Raw genomic sequence first — 27,091 nt, 5'->3', positions numbered from 1 at the left:
CATGTTTTATGGGACTGTCTGCATTGTGGGATAACGTGTGAGGTTGCTTCCGGAGCTTTTCGTGAACAGAATCTCAACTTGAATACACTTTTCTCATGTAAAAAATATTTTAGAATATACACTAAGTTTCCTAGCTAATTTTTGTGTAATACTAATTTTCAACTACAATACTGAAATACAATCTCATTCCCTAAGCAAGAGAATTAAAAACCAAACATCTTCATGTTATTGAGCCCTACTTTCAGTTCATAAAGATGAGTGAGACAGAAAGACTGGGACAAGGAATGTAAAGAAATACATGTGATTATATATGTACCCTTTTTATAAATTAAAATAATCTGGTAATTACATTTTTATTACAGAAGGCACTAAAGAATCATTCTCATCTCTCAAGATACAGTCATGTGGTAAATCTCATACAGGAATTATGGCAAAGATGGGTCTTGAAGAGAGATGTAACTTATGGAAAAAGGATGCTTATGTGAGACACTGAAAACAAGTCAGGGAAGGCTGAAACCATGGGAAAATCAGACAGCAGACTGGTTTGTGACAAGAGATGACAACAGGAAATTACAAGGTTCTGAATAGCTTGGAAGAAGGGGATATGAAAGGCAGGAAGCCTAACTTCCTTAACATTGCTTCATGTTTTATTTTTTCCTTTTTTATCCTGCTAATAACTCCAGCATCTCTTGTAATGTTTGGGAAAACAAACCCAGTTAGAGAAAGGTAATCTTTTTCTGCTACATATTGTTAAACTGTTTCATAATTTTGAATCCTTTATTGTATGTATGCAAGTGTTCCTGCAGCATGCAATCCAGAATCTTCATGAGTGCTGATAAAAGAAAATAGCAACCCATAGAGTGAACGCTGCACTCCCCTCTACATGCCTGTGAGGGCTACCAGGAGGACTAAATCAACATATTTTTTTACCATGTGTCAAGTTTCAAGAGTTATTATGTTTGATATATTTAAAGAAGGCAAAGGAAATAAGCTTTTAACAGGTACGAAAATTTCTAGCAAACTCTAGCTGAATCAAGAGAGTAAAAACAAGTATTTAAAACTTTTTTTAAGATGGACTGCAAAAGCCTTCAACAGATAGACCTTTAGGTATTCCATAGCAGGTAGAGACTTTTTTCTTACTTTTTTATATTTCTTTAATAATTTTTTTTCCTTGACGAGGACATTTGTTTTCAGTTTAAACAGGAGTTACCTGCTGAAAGTGTGGTAGTAAGGCATCAGCTGAGGCTCATGAGCTGCTAGGCATGAACAGTAAGTTCTTCACCAGGGCTAAGTGGTCAGGAAATTGGTCTGACTTAAGCTTTTCCTTAAGTTCTACCTCACTTGAAAGGCACAATGACACATTTCACCAAAAAAGGGTGCATTCTCCTTCCGGGGCTGTACAATTGCTTACTAGGAGGAACTAGCAGCATAACTGGATATAAAAAGGGGAAATGGAATGTTTCTTCTGGGTGGCAATTATCTCACTGGCTAGGATTGTAACCAAGCACTGGGTGTGAGAAGCAGTGAAAGGAGAAACTGCTCTCAACTCATGAGAAGAAATTACTTTGTGTTAACTGACCCACAAGACTGGAGCTGGCTTATCCCGAGTGTACAAGAAATAATTTAATTGTGTTATATTATTTGTCAGTCAACACCTGATGACTGAAATCCTGGCCAGCTTTGTGCCGTATTTTTAGTGTGAAAGTAGGGTAACCAGTTCCTTAAAAGTCTCAGGAGCAGCCCATTAGTGGGCTATATACGACAGTTTTATTGTGTATGTCTTATTCCTGTATATATAGATCTCTATGTTTGGCTCTTTCAGTCAAGTTCACTTACATAGATTTCCCACAATATTGCACCAGTTTTGACTTAAGGTACCATTTTAAATTAGTGAATTGGAAACATATTATTCCAGCCCATCTTAAATCACTTGGAAACTAATGCAATTTGAACTAAAAATGGTGTTCCAAGATTTAAATAAGTGTTCCAAAGTTGAAAATATGTTGTGGTTTATCAATATCAACTTCATTTAACCAATGAAGTTCAATACGTCCTAGTCTTTATCACTCTTACTTACGAATATACTAAGATACAATGATTATAAGAGGAACTTCATGGAATTTAGACAAGTGGATTTGTTTTGTGCAATACTTCAAAGATAAGGTTTATAGGTAAATATCTCTTTTCCTTGCCTCCTACAATAACAGATTGAGTCTAGCTGAAAAGTTCTGCTCGTGACACATGGTGATAAATGACTGGTTTTGAAATTGTTAGTGAGTTCTTTTATTTGAAATTAGTTTACCTCTGATAGACCATTCCAGAAAAATCATTGACAAAAAAGGCAAAACATAAATTTTCTAATGAACCCGACAGATAGTGAAACAGTGAAATATTTTTGCAAGCATAGCAAAATTACTTATTTTACTCCTCTTTATGCTCATTATCCCCATGACCACAAAGAACTTTTTGTTTCTCTAATTGATCATGCAAGACTGTTTTGCAATGGTTGCTTCTTCAAAAGCAACCTTTAAATCCCTACTCCATCCTTATTTTAGTTGTAATGGCAACAGAGGCTTTCCAGCACATTGATTAAAAACCAGTAAGGGTTGCTAAAACATATGGCTAAAATTCACAAAGCTAGTTTCCTAAAACTACACCCAACCTACAAGGAAGTGGCTTGGTCTTTGGGGAATTAGATAGGAACTCATGTGAAATACCTTCAAAAAGATATTCATCTGAGGATGCTTGTGCTTCAGTGAAGGTATATGGAGTAGGAGGATTTTGCTGTTATCTCTTCTGTTATGTACTGTTTCTATTTTAGGGAGGCCCATAACTCTTATTATTGAGCAAGACTTCACATCCTATTCCTGGGTGAGGCAGTGACCATTCCCCGCTATTTTATGAGTGAGGTAACTGCGAGGTTTTGTAAGGTCGTGTCAGGCAGGGCTGTGAATATAAGCCCTGGAGCTTCACACAGCAGTGCCAAGTTGCAGTCACTTAGCCATACAGCCTTCCAGAATGAATTTGATGAGTTGTCTGTCAGTATACAGGGCCAGAGCTGCTGGATCTCACTGTCCTCCCAGGGTCAAGAATGGACCCTGACACACAGTTTGCCGGTGTTGTCCCAATGCAACTTGTGGTGCTTGCAGCTGAGTTTGAGTACTTTTCCTGTGTTAGGGCTGATCCACTTACAGGATGAGAACCTACTTATGTTACCAATTTAATTCTTTAATTTAGGAGCAAGAAATCTGAATACATGTAGGAGAAAAAAAATAGTACCTGATTGTATAATTAAATACTGGATCATAACTCAGTTACTCAAGGAAACAGAGCTGTGATTGGCATTTCCTAAGTTTCGAGTGCTTGATTTAGCAGCCTTAATGTGCTTTCAACGCATTTAAACTTTTCTATTCTATTTCTGTCTATCTTTATGAAGATCATAGAGAAACTAATTTGCAACTTTATACTGCAAGTAAATCAGATGTTGTTCTTAAAGGATTTATTGCCTGTAGCCCACGGTTTAGCTAAATGGAGCAGCCATATAGGAAGAGACTTGGATATTGCACTTCATTGTACCAGACATTGTGTGAGTTAGGCAGTGACACGTGAAGGATTTCTCATATTTGTCTACATGATGGAGGTTTGGGATATCAAAATCTCCAGGAGGCCAGAACATCATTAAATCAGTGAAGCTTTCCAGAAAGAAAGATTCATTCTCAGATGTGTAACATTAGCATATGTCAGAGGAATGCCTCAGGGCATAAGTAGATAAGTAGTAAGCCTTTTGTATAAAGACAATCTGTCCTAATAGAGTTCAGATGCTCTCTGTTATGGTGACAGTTTTCAGCAATAAGCAAAGCAAGCATGTGAACCATGAAACAAACAGGAAAATCGAACTCTTTTGTGCACAAGAACCAAGTCTTTGGTTCAAAGTGTTCACCATGTAATCAGGGTACAGGTCTTTAGGGCACTTTCAAATATAGAACTTCAAAATTAGATTTGGGATTATGAGAAATCAGGAAGTGCTACTCATTTAGAGGTCATGTCATAGATACCTTAACTTAGGAGGCTGTAATGAAGTCCCTGACATGATTCTTTTACATCACCAATCAGTGCTGTTGAGTTTGCTGGGATAGCCATGGCATCCATATGTACGTTATTCTTACTTTCTTGTTTCCTTTGACCGGGATCTTAACTCATTTTCAGGTGTAGCAAGTTCCTGTCTTTGATTTTTCTAGTATTTTTATTCTTAAACGAAATAGGTTTTCAACATCCAGCGTGAATTATAAATCGTTTTTCTTTGTGAGTTTTTTTATAGTGACCACAGGGGTGAGATGCTGTTTGTAGCTGTTGAAGAATCAGCCTAGATATTTTCAAGGGTTTTTGGTACAGAAAAACCACTAACTTTATTGTAAAAGGGGGTCACTGATTATATCAGTGATTCCTGATCTAAGCACTCATTAAAAATTGATAATGAATTGAGAAAAGGAAAAAAGAGATATTTCTTAAATTTGTTGTCTAGTTAAGGAGATATAGAGTAGAAAATAACAGATACAGGCAGATGAGATAGTTGTAAGAGTGATTTGATCTTCAGAATACTTTCACCGACATTTCAGACATTTCTTGTTTCTGATTTTCAGAGTCAATAGATTCTGAAGGCTGGAAGTCAATGTAATTTTGCCTGGTCTTTTGCATAACACCCAGTATTTCAGCTTGTAGGGGCAATAGTGATTCTTTCAGAAAAAAATGTAAGAGCTTATATCTTTGCTCTTGACTTTCTGAAAACATCCTCAAAAAAGTTTTAGGAGTCGAATGACTGCTTTCGTTTGCTTTCCCCTTGTGTGAAATTTAATCGTGTTTAGTTTTTACCGAGTGATTTTTGTTGTTATTGTTGTGGTTGTTACTTTGACAACAGTGAAATACAAACTGACCTGAGGCAGTAATTTACTTCACTGAAAGCTGTGGGGAAAGTAATTTGTTGTTCTTTTTGTGGCAAACAAGATTGCAGTTAGTTATGAGGATTTCTGTTAATTTTTCTAAATTAAATACTTGAGCGAAAAATCTCAAAAGGGCCCAGGAGAATCAGGAACCCAGGAAAATTTCAAGCCACTAAAGCCTCCAGCATTTCTTGATGATGTTCTGCACATTGGATGATGATTTAAACAAGTCTTAAACTAGTATCACTAAAAAAAACCCCTAGCAGCTGTTCAATAGATGCTAGGGCAGGCCCATTATAAAATGTACTATGGTATGCCATAATGGTTAGGATACCAGTACGTTCTATTTATGGTACCATTGACTCAGTCACTTGAGTTCAAAAAATAAGCAGGGAACATCTGTTTATTGAAAGGATTTCCTCTATATTAATTTCTCTCTCTATTCCATCCTTTATGAAGTACTTCCAAAGTTTTTTAATTAGTTCTTTTAAGAGGATATTCCGATTTATTTTCTAATATTCTGACACTGCATTAGTTTTATTTTCTTATTAATAGCTGATGCAGTGAAAAAGTAATTACTGGCTGATGTTGCTTCAAATTTATTTTTTTTTAGTACTTTGAAGGGTTGCTTTGGTATGTTTTTCTTAATTTTAAAAGTGTTCAAGATCCTTCCTTAAAGCTGCTGTACCAAGGATTGTACTGCTGGAATTGTCAAAACAAATAGCAGCTTAACTGCCATCCATGACTCTGGTCCAATATCTCTGTCAGAATATTTAACAGCTATTCAGCCAAATACTTGTAGAGCAGCTGTACCCCTAGTCGGACTGAGTTTTATTCTGTCCTTCCTTTTAGCCTTGCCATATGATTCATCTTTCTTCTTTTAGAAAATTAGTCTATTTATAAATATTGTACACGAAAGCAACAGCAAATTAAAGGTAAACACTCGCATATCTGCATGATACAATCCTCTACTATTAAAGCAATTTCAGTATTTTCCAGAATGGACGCTTTTGGGAAATGGTGTGAAAAATGAAGGGGGACACACATATGACATGGATAGGACTTGGTAATGCTAGCAAAACTCCTACCACATGAAAATATAGGAACTTCACTTTATTTTCTGAGAAAGTTCAAAAGTTTTTCTTTTGTATCACTGTATTTTATTTTTTTTCTTCTCTGGACATCCTTTCCTAGGCTCTGACCATGTGTTAGCCTGTATGCTTATTTCTCATAGGATAAGGTGACTTATTTTACTTTTTCCCCCTAATTTCCTTTGCTACGTGACTACGGAGAGCAGGAGAAAAAGATATCAAATATTTGACAAATAATTTAGATCCTAGTCTGTACTCTTTCAGAATACCCAGAATCCTGCTTTGATATGTGGTCCTCTTAATCTTGTTGGGGTTTTGTTGCCCTGTACAAGTCTGCCAGCATACAACGTGTTGCAGGATCTGAACTGTGTTAGCAATTTTCTCTTATGAGAGCCATCCTTATTTAATTTTGATGTGTTACAAATAACTGACTGTAAGCTAATAGTAACATTCTCCTCATCCCTCATAACTTGTAGCAAGATGCCTAAGTGGTCATCACAATCCAACACAAAAGTTATAGTGTGAAAGTCACTGAGGAAGAACTATTGTGATGGTTAGCTGGGATGCTACCAAGTGTGATTCCTATGTTCCATCTCGGTCCAGCTACTACTGGGCAGGTGTCCACATCACAACACTGACGTAGCTGGCACAGTCTGTCCCACTTTAGCTGGAGGCCTGTACTGAAAACAAACAAACAAATAAATAAAAACATGGTTTGGCTTGTTATTACATGTTCTCCTGGACTAATTGGCTTTGTTTTGTTTCTTAATCACTGCAATACAAAATAGATTTTCTGTCTTTCCAACAACTAAATATTTTCTTAATAACAACCCACTAGTATTTTCAAGGAGTCTATTAAGACATCTCAACTGTAAAAGATAAGATGTGGAGATGTTTTCAGGATCCCGATGTTATTGTCAATATATGCAATATAGAACTTCATCACATAGATTATGTGAAACGCCCTTTTTGGTAGACATTGACTTTTAACATCATGTTTACCTTTTAGATGATGCTTCCCCTGAAAACTTGTCTTTGGCATTTCCAGAACTAGATCAGCAGCTGCAGGTAAATGTTTTTTTTTTTTTGTTACAACAACTTATTTCACAGTCGCTATATTTGTTATGATATAAAGACTCTGGTTGTTATACTAAGGTGGAAGTTTTCAGTGGGGCTTTTCTAAGCTATTGACATTTAATAAGGCTGTATATATCCACAGAAGAAAACACTGTCTTTTCAAGATCTGCAGAAAATTTGGTTTGACGTTTTTAATCCAATTGCAGAGAAATTACTATTGCAACAATCTCACCTGCTTTTAAGATTTTTTATACAATTCCTGTGTAAAATGCAGGACATGCTGTTGCACTGCAATGAAGAGAGTTCTTGTGTGTTTGACAGGAGAAGGAATGAGCCAGGTATTATATTCTCATGCCTGCAGGCTGTGCTATGACTGATGTCATCATCTTTCTCCGAAGCTTTCCAAGAGAAGATGTATTTTGTGGTGCTGTTTTACCTTTAATCTTGGGTAAATAAAGCTAGTCATCAGGATTGATGAGAGCCTCATCAAAGTAACTGCAGTTCATGCTGCATAGTCAGGAACCCTAATGATTGCCCTGGCAGGTGTCTGCAGACAGCCTGGGATAAAAGTGATGAGTCCTTTTGTGACCAAACTGATTTGTCAGCACAGGATGATGGAGCCCCGATACACTGGACAATGAGCAGTTGATGACAGCTCCATGGTTCACCAGGCACAGAGCCAGTTCCACATCCAGGAATTATTTCTCTTTTCTTTGTGGAGATTCTGAAGTGTTCATTGGTTGTTTTAAAGTACTTCAGATCATCTGTTTTCCCAGGAGCATTTAGACTTCCTCTGATATTTCACTATGAAGGCAGTTGCTTCCTGGGTGTAAATTGAGAAAGGCATTAGCAGACCATGCTTGTCCAATAATGTCATCTTTCCTGTATCCATCAACTAGTGAGACAACACAGGAGGGCTTCTGACTTCAACTATTCTCTCCTACTGTTCTAATCAAAAGAATGACTGCAAAAGGAATGACAGAGACTCCTCTTGCTCTATCCCTCTCATCCTGAGAATATGGGCAGGTTCCTTAGGCATAACTAGGAATGATTAAAGGAATGAATAACAGCTTAAGATTTGGGGTGAAAGGAACAGGATAGGATACTGACCTCTTTATTCCGCTGACCTTCCAGTGCAGCAAAGATGATTGGCTTTTTTTTCCCCTCAGAAGAGTTCAGAGAGCAATAACATCTCATAGCCGAAGCACTGAACTGAAAGTAAAGAACCTGAAATGCTTGAATTTGCAAGAATGCTGGTACATGTTTTCGTAATAAAAATATGACATCTAAAGCCACAGGATTTTTATCACCGTGCCATAAATACAGTTAAAAGCATTTATATTTTATTTAAAATATAAATATAAATTTAAGTATAAATGCAGGTTAGGTGGCTATACAATAATAGACACTATAAAAAAAAATAGTAGTTTTCCAGGTTTCAAACATACAAAGGAAAGTTTTGAAACCTGTTTTAAAAACAAACAAACAAAAAAAAAACAAATTAGCTGATCTTCAGGCTGGATTTTGAACACAGCTCGAAAGCTGTGTAGGTTCACTGAGTCACTTGGAATTCTGTGCATGTAGGCAGCAGACCACAGCCTGAGTACCCAGCAATTTGCACCTCTGTTTTAGGTTTCAAGCCCTTGTCCTCCTATGTTAGGCCCTGGCAGACAACTTGGCTATTTGAGCAGAATTACCTAGTGTTCCCACTTTTCCTTGCACAATTCTACCATACCTGGGCACCACTATCTGAGGTGGGCAGGGCAAAATTCAGTGCAGCCTCCTCATGGCAGGGTAACAAACCCTGCTGTCCAAGTACCAGCACTGACTCTACAGAGGTAGAGGTAGGACTGTCTGGAGAGAAGGTCTTTCTAGGAAACTTAGCAAATAATTCTCTATAAGGACTCTTACTAAAGGACAGTCCTAGTTACAGCTTCTTTCTGAAGAATAAAAACTGTGTCTTCTGATGTACTAGGCAGGTTCAGACTAAAAATGTTTTATTTTCAGATTACCTCTTTAAATGTTACATTTTTCTACTGCTCTGAGAGGAACACATTCCAAGAAGCAATTTATAAGAAAATAACCCAACTGCTATCTCTCTTTTTTTTTTTTAAACCTAAATCAAAATTGCTTTATGGTCAACTAGACACAAAAGCCCTACATATGAGAACGGAGAAGTTTAAGCTATATGTATGCCTCTTTTGCAGCTTTATTATTAAAAAAAAAAATTACTATAAAGAAATTCCTGCTAAGTTATCAGTGAAATAAAACTCATATTAATAAACTTCTTGCTTTTGTTTGCAGTACTGGAAATTATTTTCTTCCCACTGACCAGCAATACTTTGAATGAGGATAAAACATGCTTATTTGGGCTTCTGTTATTTCCCCCACCTGTGTGTGTCGTGTGGTGGGTAGCAGTGAGGGTAGGCTGGCTACACTTGTCACTTTGTCATTGGGAAACTTTAATCTTTTCCTTGTGTAAAAGCTGGACTGGTCCTTGGAAGGCACTTCCTTGATTATCCATAGAGTGGGTGGTGGCCCCGCTGACAGACACTCCACTGTGGGTTGTCTGCTATATTTAGACACCTACATCAGCATCTAAGGCCTTGTTGTTCATGTCACTGAATGCAGAGGAAAGTATCTAGAGTTAAGTACCTGCATTGCTATGTCCTGTGTGTTGCCTGTCCTGTTCCAGCACTTCCTGTGACTTGCTCAGTTCATCTCCCTATTCTCCATCAAAATCTTTATTCCAGATGGGAGTTTGATCCTGAAGAGGGAAGAATACAAGTCACATATGGATGGACAGGAGGTTCCGTAATTCTTTATCATTCAAGGCCTGGTTAGATGGGGCTCTGAGAAATCTGACCTAGTGGAAGGTGTCCCTGCCCATGGCAGGGGGGGTTGGAACAAGATGATCTTTAGGGTCCCTTCCAACCAAAACCATTCTATGATTCTATTATTCTATTATTCTGTGATCTCTTCTCATGAAATTGTGAGCTTGAGAGGCATTTATGTCATATTTTGTATTTTTGTACTACAAATCTGTGGAGATTAACGTAGTTAAATAAACTTGCTGCAACAGAGGAAAAGCTCCAACCATTTATAGTATCGGTTTTCTAAGCCACAGGATAGTTTTTCATGCTTTAGTGGCAAATGCCTATATGAAAGAAGCAGTGAAAATGTTATGAAAGTTTGTTGTGCATGATATGAGCATTTAGCAGAAACCTTGTTTACTCTGGAACTTGAATTGATTCTAGTGAATGCCAAGATTCTTGTTAGACACAAAAGTATTTGAGAAAGCTTAAAAGTATACTGCATTTTTAAAGAGGATGATGTATTTTTTCAAGATTTACTAATATTTTAATATTCATTTCCATAAGTATTCCTAGTACTGTGGTACTCTATAATTAGATATGAACTTGAAAAGTTTCCTATAATGCTGCTATAATAACTATGGTCTTAGGTTAGGTAAGACGTGGATGTTCACAAATTCAGAACATCATCCCCAAGTTAGAAAAGAATGGAAAATGTCTCAGCAAAGGAGAGCAAAACTCTCAGTTGCTCTTATCCAGTTGACCTGAATTGTTCAGAAGAAAGAGAGCTGCTTATGTTCATAGTAAAACTAGACTAGACAAGATGTATCCTGACAGATATCTGAAAGTGGTTGAAGATTTCCACTTGCACAACAAAAAGTAGCTGCAATGTGTTAGCTTTTGCTGCGAGCAATGTGGGGTTTTCCATCATGGAAGGGTACACAAGGCTGTATAATGAACATAGGCCACCATGCAAAATATCGGCACTGAACTTTCCGGTTTTCCACAAGAGTTTAGCTGAAGGTTATCAAATTTACAAAAAAGCGAGATACTACTCTTTAATTGGACTTAATTAGACTTTAATTAGTGGTAAAGACTGCTTTCTAGACAAGTTCACATGAGCTGGTAAAACTGCCTGATAAAATTTTTTCTTGAAACTTCAACATTTTCAGGAGATAATTTTAATTTTATTTTTCGCAGTTGAGTCAAAAAGTAAACGCAAACAAACTATGGTGAATTAAAAAATAATCTGCTTTAAAGTTTTTGAACGTTTGATTGACACTGTCAACTACACAGCCTTTGTGGATATTGAATGCTGATATTCACATGGCAGGGCAAAACATACCTTGTTATGTGAGTGAAGCAAAAAAAACCCTAAACCTGAAAACTGTCATTCTGTGTCTCCCAGCAAAGATTTTATTTAGAACAGCTCCTTCAATCTGCCCTAAGAAGCCTGCAGAACCACTCTTTCTATTTCTTCATGAACAGCATTTGCATGTCATCTTCCAATATCTTCCATATCTGGATTCTGAACAAAAGTCTAAATGAACAGTTTATATGTCTTGTAAAGATGTACATACATATGTGCAGTTATAGAATAGTCTCTAAAAGACCTCTTAATGTCTACTTGCTGGATCCTGTAGACCATTTCTCAGTGTTACAGCAAGTTATTCAACAAAGGAAAAATCAGACCTTGTTGAAAATCAGGCATAATAGGATAGATCACTAGTACAACTTAAAGCTGCAGCTTTTGTGCTAACTTTGTGAACAAAATCAGAGATGCTGCATGTGCATATCTTACCAGCACAGAAAAATGAGGGTGGATGACAGTGAAGCCTGAAATAAACAGGATTAAAAGTAGCAACTGTTGCCATTAAATGTAACCTTCTTTGGCAGGGATGTTTTTTGACTTGTCTAGCAGGTATGCTTTTAAGTGTATTAATTTATGGACAGGCAAGGTACTTCATGAAGTATCAAGCTTGGCCTGTCCTAAGAAGAAATTAAAGTATGGCTGTTTTCTTCTGAGTGAAAAAAAGTACATACTGCAAACTGCACTTTAATAAGGCCTGTTGAAATTAGTTACCTGAATAAAGTAACCAACTCTCACCAAAAAATTAGTATACAAACCTCAGGGAATACCATCAGAGTAGCATCTGCAACAGTCTCCATGGGCTGGCCTCATGCATTCAAAAAAGTCATTCTAGGTGGATGGAGACTTGTATCTCTCCTTTTCATGTGATTGCAATAGAGATGTTTGTTAAATAATGAATGCATTAGCCAGTTTAATATGCTACTGGCCAGAAATTACTCACAGACATCTATCACCAAATACTATCACCAAATCCTTTCTTAGAAATTTCCAAATTGCAAAAGAACGAGGCAAGTTATCCAGTTCTGGCTGCCCCATCCCTGGAAGCGTTCAGTTACAAGTTGGATGGCACTTGAGGCAACCTGGTCTAGTGGAAGGTGTCCCTGCCCATGGCAGGGGATTGGAACTGGATGATCTTTAAGGTCCCTTCCAACCCAAACCATTCTATTATATGATTCAATTATACGATTCTACCTAGTCATATGAAAACATAATCAAATTTATGTTTTAAAGAAAAATACACTAAAAAAGTTCTTTATATAGTACTTAATACCATCAGAAAAGATTGAAAAGAATTGTATGAACAGAACATTAGTAAACCGATTGTATTATTTGTTGTAAGTTTATTTAAAGTGCTAAAATATCATTGTAAGAAAAAATGTCACTGAAGAGGACAATGGTAGGAAGGGGGTTGTAAATCAGCAACTGGTTCTAAGTGAAACTTAGATACTAAGTTTCAGCATGACTGGATAATTTTTAGCTCTCTATATATATCTTTTGAGTGGGAAGCTAGAATATAGAAACTGAACACTGTTTTAATTTTTAAACTGTTTAAACCAGCTACATTAGCAGAAACTAAGTTGGAAGCAAATCCAAGGTGATTTTTTGTTGGTTTGGTTTGGTTGGATTTTCTTTTGAAGTATCACTGTTTGGGGACTTTCCTTTTGGTACTGTCCAAAATTTTTTTATTGTGATGTATTTGTTGATGGCTGATCTCTGGCAGATACCAGAGATGCTACTTTGGCTCATCCTTGCATTCTTGGATTAGAGCACTGAGACTTCTATATTCTGTCTTGTTAAATTTATGCTTATTATTTGGGTGGCTGTATGAATGGTGCTATTGCTCATCCGCATTGAAATGCAATTAAAAGCCCTTTCCTAGGGATTAGATTCATCAAGTGATGGGCTGCCCTTTCCCCAGGTTCCAGGAATCTCCAAGATCAGAGAGAATGTACTGTGAAACAATTCTTCTGCAGCATTTTTGCATTTAGAACATGGGAAATGAGTGTCTGTGTTAAAATTTCAGTGAGGAATCACATACTGTCTAAAAGTACTCATAAGATCCTTACATTACCTACATCTGTGCACTGGGTTACATCTGAACCAACTTACCCTGTCTCCTGGATAAAAGTGTTTTCAATCTTTGTCTCTGAATTTTAAATTTAGTTTAGATTAAAAAGAAGGAGTAGAAGATCATAAATAGGAAAAGTCTGATGACTTGTGCTTTTCTTTTCCTAATAAAATGTCATTAAAGGAATATTATGCTACAGAGAAGAGTCAAAGTAAGACAGCAAGAAATGTAAAATAATCTACTAATATTGTGAGAGGCAATTGGATGCTCTTTAACTGGGCAGTAAAGGAACTATTTTAAGTGTTTCCTTTTACTTCAAACAGGTGGCTCAAGGATACTATTTGGAGTTCATTTACAGTCAACAGATTCATGGCTAATAACTTAGAAGTACTTCCTGAAAGTGTTATAGCCAAAATGTGATAAGCCTGAATTAAGCAGTTTTCTTTTTAAGGAACAAAAAGTACCTACATTTAACCAAAAATGTATTTTCAAGGTCTCAACTGAAATTCACATGAGGAGTTCTAGCCCTGAGTGGGTTTATTTGCCATATTTATTACAATCAGCGTGCATTAGAAAAAAGTTAAAGTTTTGTGACAATGATGTCAGTACTTAGGATAGGAGGTGTAATGCCTTTGTCTTCAATGTGTCTCTTTCTTAACCTGATTTTTCTTTTTTTAATTGCCATCATCCTTCTATGCTCAATCTCACCTGTGCTTTACACGAAAATGTAAAACACTTTGCAAATAAGCTGATTTAACTCTCATAATCATTTTACTAAGTAAACATATGCCCTTCTTCTACAGGAAATAGAGATGCAGAGAAATGGTACTATCTTGAGCAAGCTGTTTACAGCTTGAGATATTGCTGGGATAGAACCCATCATAAAATCTTGGCTGCACTGGAGTCAGCAGACTAACTCCTGTTGAGTCCAGCAGAATCAACCCCAGTGTTCCAATTCACAGCCCTGTCCTATTTAGGAATAAACTGGAATAAGCATTGCATTTAGGAATAAAAAGAGCATTTAGCCTACGTCTTTTCATGTGTTTTGTTCTCATCTTGCAGAACTGGAGAATAGGAGCTTGTTTGCACTCAAAATCTCCTTCTGCTCAGAGCTGTAGTTTCTGCAGTGAAAAGACGCTCCTGTGTGCTATGGGTCTAACCAATGCATCAGCTTTAGCATTCATGTGTCGCTGTAGCTGAAAAAGAAGGGATGTAAGGGAGAAATCGTTCTCTGATCAATCTTTAGGAATACTTTGCAAAACTGACAAGGGGAGTTCTGAAAATTGTTACAAGGTTTGAAGGTTTACGCATGTTCTTATGCAGGGAAGTGGGATCATTTTGGGGTTTTTTCCTTCCATGAAAAGCCATCACCAGGAATAGTTGGCAATATCCTGCAGTTAGGGAAAAAAATTCTCACAGGAATTAAGATAAATATTTTATCCTTAAAATATGTATTTTTAAACTAATATTTCATTCTAAAACAGTGTATTTTTTTCTTCTTCTTTTTCTTAAAGCCTCTGCCTCCTTGTCACGAGTCTAAGGAATCTATGCAGGTGTATAAACAGCACTGCAAAATAGCAGAAGAGTACCATGAAGTCAAGAAAGAAATTGCTCTGCTGGAAGAAAGAAAGTGAGTAAATTTCCCAAAGGATTTACTGTTGTATAATCTCTTTGATCTCTTTGTAAAATCCTGTTTTAAACACGAGGTTTTCACATAATATTTTCTGACCTTAAACTCATATACATATATACTCACATATGTATATACTTATATACACACACACCTTTTAATTGCAGCCTTCCAGTACCTGAAGGGAGCTTATAAGAAAGATGGAGATAGACTATTTACAAGAGATAAGAAAAGGGAGAATGGCTTTAAACTGACAGAAGTCAAGGTTCGGGTATTAGGAGCATGGGATATTAGGAAAAAATTCTTCCCTGTGAGGGTGATGAGACACTGCCACAGGTTGCCCCATCCCTGGAAGTGTTCAAGATCAGGTTGGATGGGGCTCTGAACAAGCTGGTTTAGTAGAAGGTGTCCCTGCCTGTGGCAAGGGGGTTGTAACTGGATGATCTTTGGGGTCCCTTCCAACTCAAACCATTCTATCATTCTTTTGACTCTATGATTCTGTTCCATACCTCTGCCTGACAGTCACAGTACAAGTAGGCCATTGCTCCATAGGATCAACTGGACCCACTAAGAGCTGTCATAGTTCTGGACCCTAACCTATGTGTACATCCCTTAAAACCTTCACTGACAGATTCCAGGTCACGTAACAGTCCAGTTCAACTGGTGCAAGTCTCCTTTTTAATGTTAGGGAATTTTTTTTTAATTTAACATTATACATTTTAATGACGAATGTAACAGATCTTCAGTTAGGCTTGGAGTGCTTGACACTATTGGTAAACGTGTTTCTGTGAGCTGCACTGTTTCTGTATACATTGGCTCAATGCACATTGGCATTTCAGGTGTTTGTATGCAAAGTGCATAAGCTGGAGACATTTTTTCTTGTCTGTGGCCTGTACTCACAGCCCTGTCATCTTTTGCATGACTATTAAATGGCAAAGTGCGCTCTGTGCGTCTCAGTCCCTTTCCACAAGAAACCTGAAAAAGAAATTCAGAGAGACGAAAGAGGGTGAGTAGTGAAATCCCTACCCAGCTGACCTTGAAGTTCAGCCAAGTTTGCATCCGTGGGAATCTTAGAATCAAGCTGATGGGAGGGAAACTGTTGAAATCCTGTATTCTTACAAGATAGCCAAAGAACTCCATGAATCCAAACTATTCAGGGTAAGAAAATGAGATGTCTTTATCAGGGTTGATGGCTACAGACACAATATAGTTACATTTGGCTTAATGTGTCAGAGCTACTTGAGGTTTCCCACTACAAATCCCCTTCCACTGTAGGATCTGTGTGGCACTCAGATTCTGACAAACTGACACAAAAGTTAAAAGAGAAGAAAAAATAGCCAGAAGAGATTAACACTACACTGTCCCTCCATGGAAAAATGCATGAAAATGCAGTGTTTGCATTTGATTCATCATTCATTGAACATGACCCATCAAATGTAATTGGTGTGTTTGGAAAGATGAGGAAAAGATAATTAATTCAAATAATTTTGTCATGATTTGTCAAATTTGGTTTTCTAATATAAGCTGCTTACATATGTATTTAGTAATCAAGTGAATTCAGTGGAAATCCATGTGTCTTTTTCTATTCTGAAAATCCAAATAGAATATAAAATATGAAATGGTCATTTAAGTACTTGACTTTAGATGTATAAACCCAAAAGGTAACCTTAGAGCATTTGGATCATTTGGATTTTAGAGTCTACTGATATAAATCCATTATTATTACTGACACATCCCCGAATCAGTTATGCCTATTTATGAAGTATGCTTGGAGCCTCTAAAAACTAGACATTTATATTATTATTATTATAACAACCATAGACATTTATATTATTATTTTTGCACTTTCTTAAGTGAAAAAAAAATCCTGTTTGAATGCAACCTTTTAATCTATGGAGACTGGGGTACTAGCTGAATTAGAAATACTTTGCTTCCTGAGAAGGGCAGGTACATGCACAAAATTGTTTACCAGAGCTCACAACTATCCTAATCAACTTCTGAGCCTAGATGTCAGCCTCTCTGCAGTGGTTACCCTGGATGAATTAATGGGCTTCAGGCTGGCATTTTGTTTCATTTCACCAGTGGATGTCAACAGCAGAACAATGTCAGGATGTTTCCACCACTGCTACCTTTGCTGAACCTGTTCTGTGGATTCCATGCCCCAGTAAACATATGCTGAGTGGTTGAATAAGGCAACAAATGGAATTATATCACTGTGATTCTTATGTGCCTTCCAATTACAGATTTGTGGACTTGTGTTCACATGCTGTATAGCTGTGAAATGCCTAAACATCACAAATGTCAGGGCAGCACCTTTCACCACTGCCCATGTTAAGAAGTGGTCCTAGAGCACTGGGATCAAAGATGTTTAATTTCCTACGGGTTGGTGCACTGGTTACTTGATTTTGAGGTTTAACAAGATGCAAGTGCCAACTGAAGATTTTTTTTTCTCCAAATGTGAAGTGTTTATAGCTTCTCCCTTCAGGTAGATTCTCCATTTTGTAGTATTTTGGAGCAGGTCTCATGAGACTGCCTTTCCCCATTGAGGTAACAATCCTTTCTGTAGCAGTCTGTTTTTATTAAACCTTCCAGGAACTAACTGGGACCTCTTAACTGCATGAAGCTTGGTTAAAACTGGAAGGGGGATTAGAAAGTTATTAGGAAACATATACTTTTACACACACGTAAGGTTACAAACCTGAGCACACTTATAATTGCAGCATTTCAGTACCTGAAGGGAGCCTACAAGAAAGATGGAGAGAGACTATTTAAAAGGATATGTAGAGATAGGACAAGGGAGAATGGCTTTAAACTGACAGAGGATAGGTTTAGATTAGATAGTAGGAAGAAATTCTTCCCTCGTGAGGGTGTTGAGGCACTGGCACAAATTGCCCAGAGAAGCTCTGGTTGCCCCGCCACTGGAAGAGCTGAGTATTCCATTCTTAGAATGGATGCTTTGACTTTTCTAAAAAGTCTGATGAGATGGACAAGCTTGGAGCCTCAAAAGCAGTTCTAATCAATTCAATCAAATCCAACTCAAACTGAAAAGATGGCATTTGCAGCTTTTTTGAAATTTGCCCCTGTTGTGGGTGTCTTTATCTTCTTCTACATTTGAATTTGAATGTATGGAAATAAAGATCCACAGGTGCCTAATGCACCTGTTATCTATTGTCTATTTCTCTTAAATACTATTTTGATAAAATGATTGAGTTTCATCCCTTTTAATGGGAACAAACAACTTTATAGTGTTGTTCACTGTACATTTTTGCCAAATGCAACCACAAGTTCTGTTGGATGACACCCCTGCCAGTGCTCCCAACTTCCCTCCACAGATAACTCACCTGTGTCATTACAATGGCAAATCCCACCTGGCAGTGTCTGCATCTGTGGTGCCTACTGACAGAACACTGTGCACACAGAATACTGAAGGCTATGACTGACAGGAAGAAAAAAAAAACAGGATTGAGCAAATATTTTCTGTTTGTTGGCTAGGAGGAAGAAATAATGTTAAGCTAACCTGGCATAAATATCCATAGTAGTATTAGAGCTTTTTAGTAAAAAGAAATGTAATTAAGTTAATTCTACTTTAAACAATTTTTGTTCCAACCTCCAAACTTCAGTGTCACCTTTATACATGGAATAATACATGCAGGTATATTTCTAAAGGAGGTATCTTTAAGAAAAGAAAATTGAAAAACATTGTTTTAAAAGAGTCAAAACCATTTAATCTTTTACAACTTTTCAAAGGCTTAGCTTGACTTTTCTCTCACTTGTGAGCATCAGGTATGGCCAAAGTATAAAAAGTCATTGATGTGAGGAGGGTTGCTTTTCATCAAGGCAAGAATAGAATTCATTTACCCTTTCTCTTGTATGCAATGTAGATACTGAAAGAATATACTAGGCTGGGAGTGGGAGAGAAGATGACAACTATTTCACAGGAAGAGGGGAAATGTGAAAGAGAAAGAGAGGCTGCAGTTTCAAAAAAGGGAAAATAAAAGGAAAAAAGCAAATGAAGGGTAAAAGAAGTTACTCAAGAAGAAGACCAAAAAAGGAAGGAAGAAATTGAAAGAATTTAGAAGAAGACTGAGTAGATTTTTTTTTGCTAATATAATCATAGCTTTGTTTGCTCTCTTCACTCAAACTCTTCCCATTTATGCCAGCAATATGTAGTACAAGGGAAAAAATCACTGTGGAATGGGAGACATGATTGAAAATAAAGAAAAGGGTGTGGAAGCGAGAGCACACCACATTTAGGGCACAGAATGTAATTTAATTTATGTTCCAGAAACACACATGTATTTCCATAACAGATGTTTTGGGGTATCTAAGTTTGGGTGAAAGGGGTGGGATGGTTGGTTATTTTGAGCACTTGTTATATTGCTATTACTAGATAATGACCCTGGATTATGTAGTTAAATATTAGAGTTGCCATGGTTGCTAGCTGTATCTTATATTCTTAGCACTGGCTGGTTATCGCTTTTTCCTCCCCCAGACAATTCTAATATAACTCTTCAGAAAATATCATTTGATCACCACCTGGTTTAGGTTCACTCCTTCTCTTTGCCATGGATATGATTTCTTTTCTTCTTTTGCACATGTCACAGTAGACATAGAATCATAGAATCATTAAGGTTGGAAAAGACCTTTAGTATCATCAAGTCCAACCATCAATCCAGCACCACCACCATGTTCACCATAAAACTATGTCCTCAAGTGCCACATCTACATGTTTTTTTAACACCTCCAGGGATGGTAACTCCAGCACTTCCCTGAACAGCCCATTCCTGTGCTTGACAACCCTTTCCAGAAAAAGTTTTTCCTAAAATCTAATCTTAACTTCCCCTGGCACAATTTGAGGCCATTTCCTCTCATCCTTGTTACCTGGCAAAAGAGTCTGAACTCCCCCTGGCTACAATCTCATTTCAGGTAGTTGTAGAAAGCATGAAGATCTCCCCTGAGCCTCCTTTTCTTCAGGTTAAACACCCCCAGCTCCTTCAGCTGCTCCAGTTACAAGACTTGTGCTCCAGACCCTTCCCCAGCTCCATTGCCCTTCTCCGGACACCTCCAGCACTACAATGTCATTCTTGCAGTGAGTGGCCCAGAACTGAATGAATGCAGGATTCGAGGGTTGGCCTCACCAGTGCCAGGTACAGGGGGACAGTCACTGCCCTGGTCCTGCTGGCCACACCATTGCTGATACAGGCCAGGATGCCATTGTCCTTCTTGGCAAATGACATGCAGTGGAGATGTCTGCTTAATTTTGTGGAAGCCTTCCATATGCTTTAGCATGCTCTCATGACCATAAGACTGTTTTAAGGTTTCCAGCCGAGATGGTTTCTCTAGGTACACTATTTCCAGACTGTCTTTGCAACATTGCTAAGACAAGTAGTCTTCAAACTTCCAGGTACTGCAGCAAAAGATTAGCATAAACCTTAAAGACAACCTTTTAGCTCAATAATTTTCCCATTCTAGACCTGATTTTTCATCATCATGTGTATGCAAAATATATGTTACTTGCCAAATAGTGGAAATTAAATTACAGCTTTTCTAAAACCAAGAGAGACTTCCAGGTCTTGTGGAAGGTGTCCCTGCCCATGGCAGGGGTGTTGGAACTAGATGATCTCTAAGGTCCCTTCCAAACCAAACCGTTCTCTGATTCTATGACCTTTTATGTGTTGGCATCTGGATATATTTTCATTTACATTAAAACAGGCTGTCTCGTTGTTTTAAAAATCAATTAGTAGGCTTTAAACACACAAGGACAGTCTTCTCAGACAGCGATTACCTTACAGGGTCTCATGATTCCTCCTAATGTGAAAGCCATGTCAAATGTGAGAAATGAAGACGATCTTATGGCCACCAGAACACAGACACATGTTAGCTGAGAAGAAATGTGTGGTGCCGCAGATGCATGATCCTGAACACATTGTTCACAGCTGGGGAAAGACAAATCTGACTCTTTGTACTCTGGAAGCTGTTTTCCTTGTGTCCAGTCCATCTTTAAATATACTCATCTTTAGACAGATTTATCTGCTTATTCTGTCACTTTTCTTGGTATTTATTCATTGTGAATATTAGTGTTAAGGAGCTCTGTTGTCTGCATGGTCAGTCATTAAGGCCAAGAGAAATAATTTCCCTAAGACCATGCTGGGTTTTTTTCTTGCTCTGGCAGGCTCCCTTCCCTCACATATCCCTCCCCAAAAAAGAACATTTAGAGTGTACATTACAGATTGTCTCAAAGCTTTGAGTACCTCAGCACTAGTTTAGAAAATACCTTATCGATGCTGTTAATATTTAAACTTGGGATAGCCATTAACAGAAAACACAGATTACACAGTGCTAGACCTATTTATTAAGCATCCATAAGAAAGGCTACATGGTGCAAGAGCTTAGTATGGTGTTCTTTAACCTCTGGAAGCTAAGTTCAAATCCCGGATTAGATCAGAAGAAAATGTTACTGTCTTCATCCTTTTGTGAGCTTCGTAAGCTGCACCATTCATAACATTTATCAATTCCCCGGTACTCTAATTTTAGTTCTGTGCAGGCTGACAGTATTTGCCTGAAACATCACTCTACCCTGTAAACAGGTGTTGATCCTGATGGGAAGGGAATAAGTAGGTTCTGCTGTCACACAGAAGTGGGCAATTTTACCACAGAATCACAGAACAGGCTGAGTTGGAAGGGACCCATGAGGATCATTGAGTCCAACTCCTGGCCCTGCACAGGACCATCCCCAAGAGTCACACCATGTGCCTGAGAGTATCGTCCAAGCGTTTCTTGAACTCTGTCAGGCTTGGTGCTGTGACCGCTTTCCTGGGGAGCCTCTTCCAGCACTCAACCACCCTCTGGGTGAAGAACCTTTTTCTAATATCCAGCCTTTAGCATCTGTCAGACTTCCAGCACAATCTCATGGGTAGTCAACCAATAACACATATGTACAGCCGTACACACAGGGAGCCACACAAGTAGCTACTTTGCAATTTATTGGAAATTAGTTATTTGGACAGCTGTTTGCCTCCAACGTACTGGGAGGCAACTGGAGACACTGTCCTAAACAGAAAATACAGGAAAGACGGTTGAATTGCCCTTTTCTGCCCACATAGTACTACTGGATCACAGAATCAGTGCAAGGAAACTGCTTTCTATGAGGGAGGTCCTAGAGCATGGACTACAGCAATGAGTATATTTTTATTTTAGCACATTTATAATTTGTTTAATAGCAAAGGTAAATCCCACAGGGGAAAAAGTTATCTGTGTTGCTTGAATATTACTGAAAAGCAGCATGAATGCCATGCCTGCACAAAGTCTCATCTTATCAAATCAGGACTGACATTCATTAACAGGGTTGTCCGAGTTCACACATTGTCTGTCTGTGCCACTCCTGGCTCCAGTTCAAATAGAGTAGTTAGTACCATTCTTTTTCAAGTACTAAAAGTCCCCGCAGAAAAGATTTGTCTGCTTTGAAGATGCTGATTACTTATTAGTGTGTTCACTGAATCTCCTTTTAAGAAGCTCATAAGTGTATGAAAAGTAAGGAAGAATGATTCTGAATTAATTTCTTTGGACACTTCTGTTTTAACAGTCTGTAATCTGAAAGAGCTTAATTTAATCCTTCAGTCTAGCACTGCACCAGAGAATAATTGCAAGGAAATATTGCTGACACTCTCTCTTGGTCTCCAGAAATAAAAGTCTTCCAGAGGAGGCCCTTGAGAGGCTCCAGTGATTAAAGACTTGTAAAACCTCATTGTCCCTAAATGCATTTTTCACTCTCTAAAATACTCCCCCATGGTCTCTGTCCCATTAATAGGAGCTGTCTAGCAAAATCATCTTGGCCCCTTTGAAAATTGGTTGATCTATCATGGCCCAACCAAAGAGAAATAAACCTGTTAATGGCTTGCGGCTTCTAAAAATTTTATGACTATTTTGTGACAAATATAAACAGAATTTTGCTGAGCTAAAATAGGCTCTTGATGTTTTCCCTCAAAGGCTTGATTGAACACACCTTTCACCGGGTGAAAGGAAAGAGAAAGAGGCTTTGCTGCAGCATAGCTGCTCTTCATTACCTCAGCAGTATAAAACAAAGCCAACATATTTAGCTGTAGAAGGATGCCCATATACTGCCTCTTTAGGATGATTTAAAATTTCTGTAACGGCTGCTAACTCTTTTTTTTTCAATGGGAAGCACAATTGAGAGAAATGGCTGTGTCAAGAATCTCTTCTAACTTGAGCTTAAGTAACTGTGACTGTAAACCATGGGCAAACCCTGCTGTCACTGAAAGCTGCAGTAAAGACAGAGGAAGGTCAAACTGATCCTAAAAGAAGCCCAGACAGAAGTGTTTTTCAAAACCCAGGTGCTTACACTTTTGCTGCTGTAAGTGGTAGCTTTGCAGCTTCAAGCAGCGTAAATGATCAGCAAATACAGAAATGTTATCTTTTCATGAATACTCTGACCTGTGGGAATAAAATTCCGGATCTGTAGGAATTTCCTGTCTGAAAGTACAGGTCTACCCTGACAAGAAGGCTCCTTTAAGGACCGCAGCAAAAGCTATCCACTTTGAAGGTACTAATATCTTCCCACTGGTGATCTACAAGCATTGTTTTGATATGACTGAGAAATAAAGTCACAGGGCCATGAACCGTTAAAGATTAACTAATCTCTGAGATAGAATGATCAAAAGAACTAAGAACCCTTTAGAAGAGACTTCCTGTAGCAGGGGTGACTTTTTGACTTAAAGGGAAAAAACCCCAGAGGCCAGGCTAGCCTGCTGGATGACTTAAGTGGAGAACAATTAGTAATTCACCAACTCTGTGAGTTACTCATGCCTTCAGTGTGTTTTAAGACCTCTTTTATCTTAACTTGTGCTGAGGTAATTTCAATTGATACTATACAGGAGACTCCAGCTCCTGGGCAGCTCTGGGAATACAGGGCACTGTGTTACTCCATCCAGAAGAAGCCACAGCTCTTAAGAGGACCAGGAGGCATCAGGTTTGCAGGTCTATCACTCTGCCTCAGTAGTAGGGCTAAGGTCGGAGCCTAAACATATTATAGAAGTAATATATGTCGTTCAGATTCATGTGCCTAGTATGTACTAGAATCATCTGTAGCAGAGAAAGGAAACCACGTGCACTTCACCGAATTTACTAATAAATCTAACTAACTGAACAAAAAACTTTGCTCTCTTTCAATTATATTTGATATTGAGAGAAAAATAAATTGTTATTCTTCTGGTAAAGTATTAGCAAGCAATCTCCAGGAACTTGATTCACCACCATGAACTACATGTTCAACATTTACTGAAGTTAGAGATCATACAATTATACAGTTATAGGATGGTTTGGATTGCAATGGACCTTAAAGATCATCTAGTTCCAAACCACTGCCATGGGCAGGGACACTTTCCACTAGACTAGGTTGCTTCAAGCCCCACCCAACCTGGCCTTGGACACTTCCAGGGATGTCACAGCCACAGATTTCTCTGGGCAACCTGTGCAGTGCCTCACCATCCTCACATGGAAGAATTTCTTCCCAATATCCAATCTAACCCTGCTCTCTTTCAGTTTAAAGCCATTCTCTTATCCTGTCACCCTTGTGAAGAGTCCCTCTCCAGCTCTTTTGGAGCGCCTCTTGGTGCTGGCGGGGCCTCTAAGATCTCCCTGAAACCTTTTATTCTCCAGGCTGAATAGCCCTAAATACAAATATTTGAAACCAGCATTTTGCAGATTTGGTCACTGAACAGCAAACCTATCAGCGACTTTGGAAGCTTCATCTTTTAATGGAAAAAAGAGGACTCTAACAAATTAATTTTCTAGGCCCTTGTTTCACACGAGCTGAGGTTATATCATGTTAGCAACCTACAGTCCAGCTTTGACCTAACACAAATTTTGATGATAAATTTTTGCATACTGCCATTTTTAATATTTGGGGTTTTTTTCATAATCATTAGAAAGGAGCTGATTGCCAGGCTGGAACAAGTGGAAAAAGAAAGCATGGATGCTGCTCAGCTGGCTAAGGAATATGCAGAACTGACAGAGGAGAACCGAACACTGAAGCTGGCCCAGACGCAGTGCGTGGAGCAACTGGAAAAGCTCAGAATACAGTATCAAAAAAGACAGGGTTCCTCATAACTCCCAACTAGCTTGTGTGAGGCAGTTCATAAATGACTGGTCCTGTGCTGGAAAGAGATTTTAAAATAAGGATCTGTTTAATATGTTATAATACTTTACTACAGATACGGAGTATGTAGAAGTCTATATTTGATTTAATGCTTGCCAGCCAGTAACTTAATATAATGGATATTTTATCCATTATATAATGGATATTTTATTTCAAGTAACATAATTGAAGTTAATCTGTCCCCATTATATGTTCTAGTAGATCAGGTTTCTTTTCTAAACATATTTCTTCCAATTTAAGAAGATATGGACACACTAGAAAATGGTATAAATAGTTCCTGTGTTGGAAATTTGGATCATACTAAGGCATACAGCAGGGGCAATGTTAGTATATGGAATACATGTATGTTAAATTTAGTTTGGTGAAGATTTTTTTTGAATTATTTTCCTCATGCCTGAAGTGTTTGGAAGTTATCTTAAAACAGATCTCCTCATTGGTAAAAACTGTACTTCATTATCCCATGTCAACTTCACATTGTTATATAAAATCTGAGAAATTGCACATTAAAAATTGAAGTAATATAATTTTTTTTCAAATGAGTGCACTGACAGTAATAATTAGCAAGTTATGAAAATAAAAGGAAACAGTTGAGATCAAAATTTCCTTCCTCAAGTGTAAAGATTTGAGAGTCTTTTGGCTCTTGTACTTTTTGGCATGCAAGAAATGAAAAATTAATGTAAGAATCATAGTTTCATCATAGTTTCAACTGAGAATATGTCAGTAAAAGTGCTGTGAGGATATTTTGTTCCTATTTTCTGGTCTGTTTTGAAACATAAGTGGCTCTAAGTGGGGACAGGATGTACAAATAACCGAGAATATACAAATAATGGGGATATACAAATAACCAGGAAGTAAAATGTCAGTTTTACTTGCTCTTTTTATCCCTGTGTTTTCCTAGTTCAACTGGAAATTCTTTGTTATACTTCTATTTCTATTCATTATTCGTTTTTTCATTAAAAGTGGATATAGAAAAGTTCTCAATATTCTCAATCGTTGTATACATCAGAACTTTAGGTTTGTTTATTATTCTTAGTCTATCATAAAAATGGTATTTTATGTTAATCAAAACAATTCCTGACAACAAAGAGGACAAAAAAAGTACACAAGTTTCCCTTTATTTTCCGTGCTCACTGCCTGCACAGTTCCTGCAGCACATGTGTGAGAACAGGCTCTGCATTGCTCCAAGCACCTGGGACTGCTATAGGAGAACATGAAGAGTTTACAGGAGAGGACAACCTTGTTTCCATTTCTCCTCCTGAGCCATCAGGGCAGTGCCAGCATCCATGCCCAACATTGCTTGCTGCTGTACCCTGGCCAGAGCGGAGACACGATGGGAAATCACTCCTGAGGCACGCGCTTCTTGCTGGGATGCTCCACAGGCAGTGCAGCACTGTGTTTATTCCTCTTTTCTTGTTATCTGAGGATCAAATTTTCACTATATCTTGTGAAAGTTGAAGAGGAAAAAAAAAACCATAGTTAATAAAACCCACTTGGAATATCAGGCAGGGAATGATGGAAAAGCCTTATTTGAGTTTTGCACTGATGGGAAATGAAACCTGAACAGACATCAAGGCTTTGCTTTGAGCACAGAACACCGCAGAATCCAAGATGTACTTTTTTTTGTCTGTATTTATGTGTATTAACGAAAGCGTTCTCATTTTCAAATTAATTTGTCATTTTAGTAATTTTTCCATCTAGCTTTGAAAACGTCATCCAGTCTGGTGATTTCAGTGAATTCATTGAAAACTGTAAAAAGTACATAAAATTACTTCATCAACAGACTGGCTTCGGATGCAAATGGATTAGATGGCAGACCTTAAAAATAACTGCATTCACCTTGAAATTTTCTATTTAAGTGCAGCCATTTTGCTTTAGATATCAGAATAATAACAGATCATATGCTGGGATTAAAACCTGAGGGAGAGCCAC

At 37.9% G+C, this 27,091-nt stretch overlaps 1 protein-coding gene across 4 annotated transcripts in view; it reads left to right on the top strand.

Annotated features, from left to right (window-relative positions):
* The window catches only part of MAP3K7CL (MAP3K7 C-terminal like), a 30,170-nt gene extending 4,048 nt beyond the window's left edge, over positions 1 to 26,122 (top strand). For all 4 annotated transcript variants that reach the window (XM_027648723.1, XM_027648721.1, XM_027648722.1 and 1 more), the window contains 3 exons: positions 7,038 to 7,096; positions 14,873 to 14,988; positions 24,933 to 26,122. In XM_027648723.1, coding sequence (XP_027504524.1) covers positions 7,038 to 7,096; positions 14,873 to 14,988; positions 24,933 to 25,113 — 356 coding nt within the window. In that variant the 3' untranslated portion in view covers positions 25,114 to 26,122. The remainder of the gene's footprint in view (positions 1 to 7,037; positions 7,097 to 14,872; positions 14,989 to 24,932) is intronic.
* Positions 26,123 to 27,091: the final 969 nt, after the last annotated feature.

Source organism: Corapipo altera, unplaced genomic scaffold, assembly GCF_003945725.1.
Source record: "Corapipo altera isolate COAL_440 unplaced genomic scaffold, ASM394572v1 58, whole genome shotgun sequence".
Lineage (NCBI taxonomy): Eukaryota > Metazoa > Chordata > Aves > Passeriformes > Pipridae > Corapipo > Corapipo altera.
The sequence above is the reverse complement of the archived record's forward strand: the minus strand, read 5'-3'. Positions and strand labels throughout refer to the sequence as shown.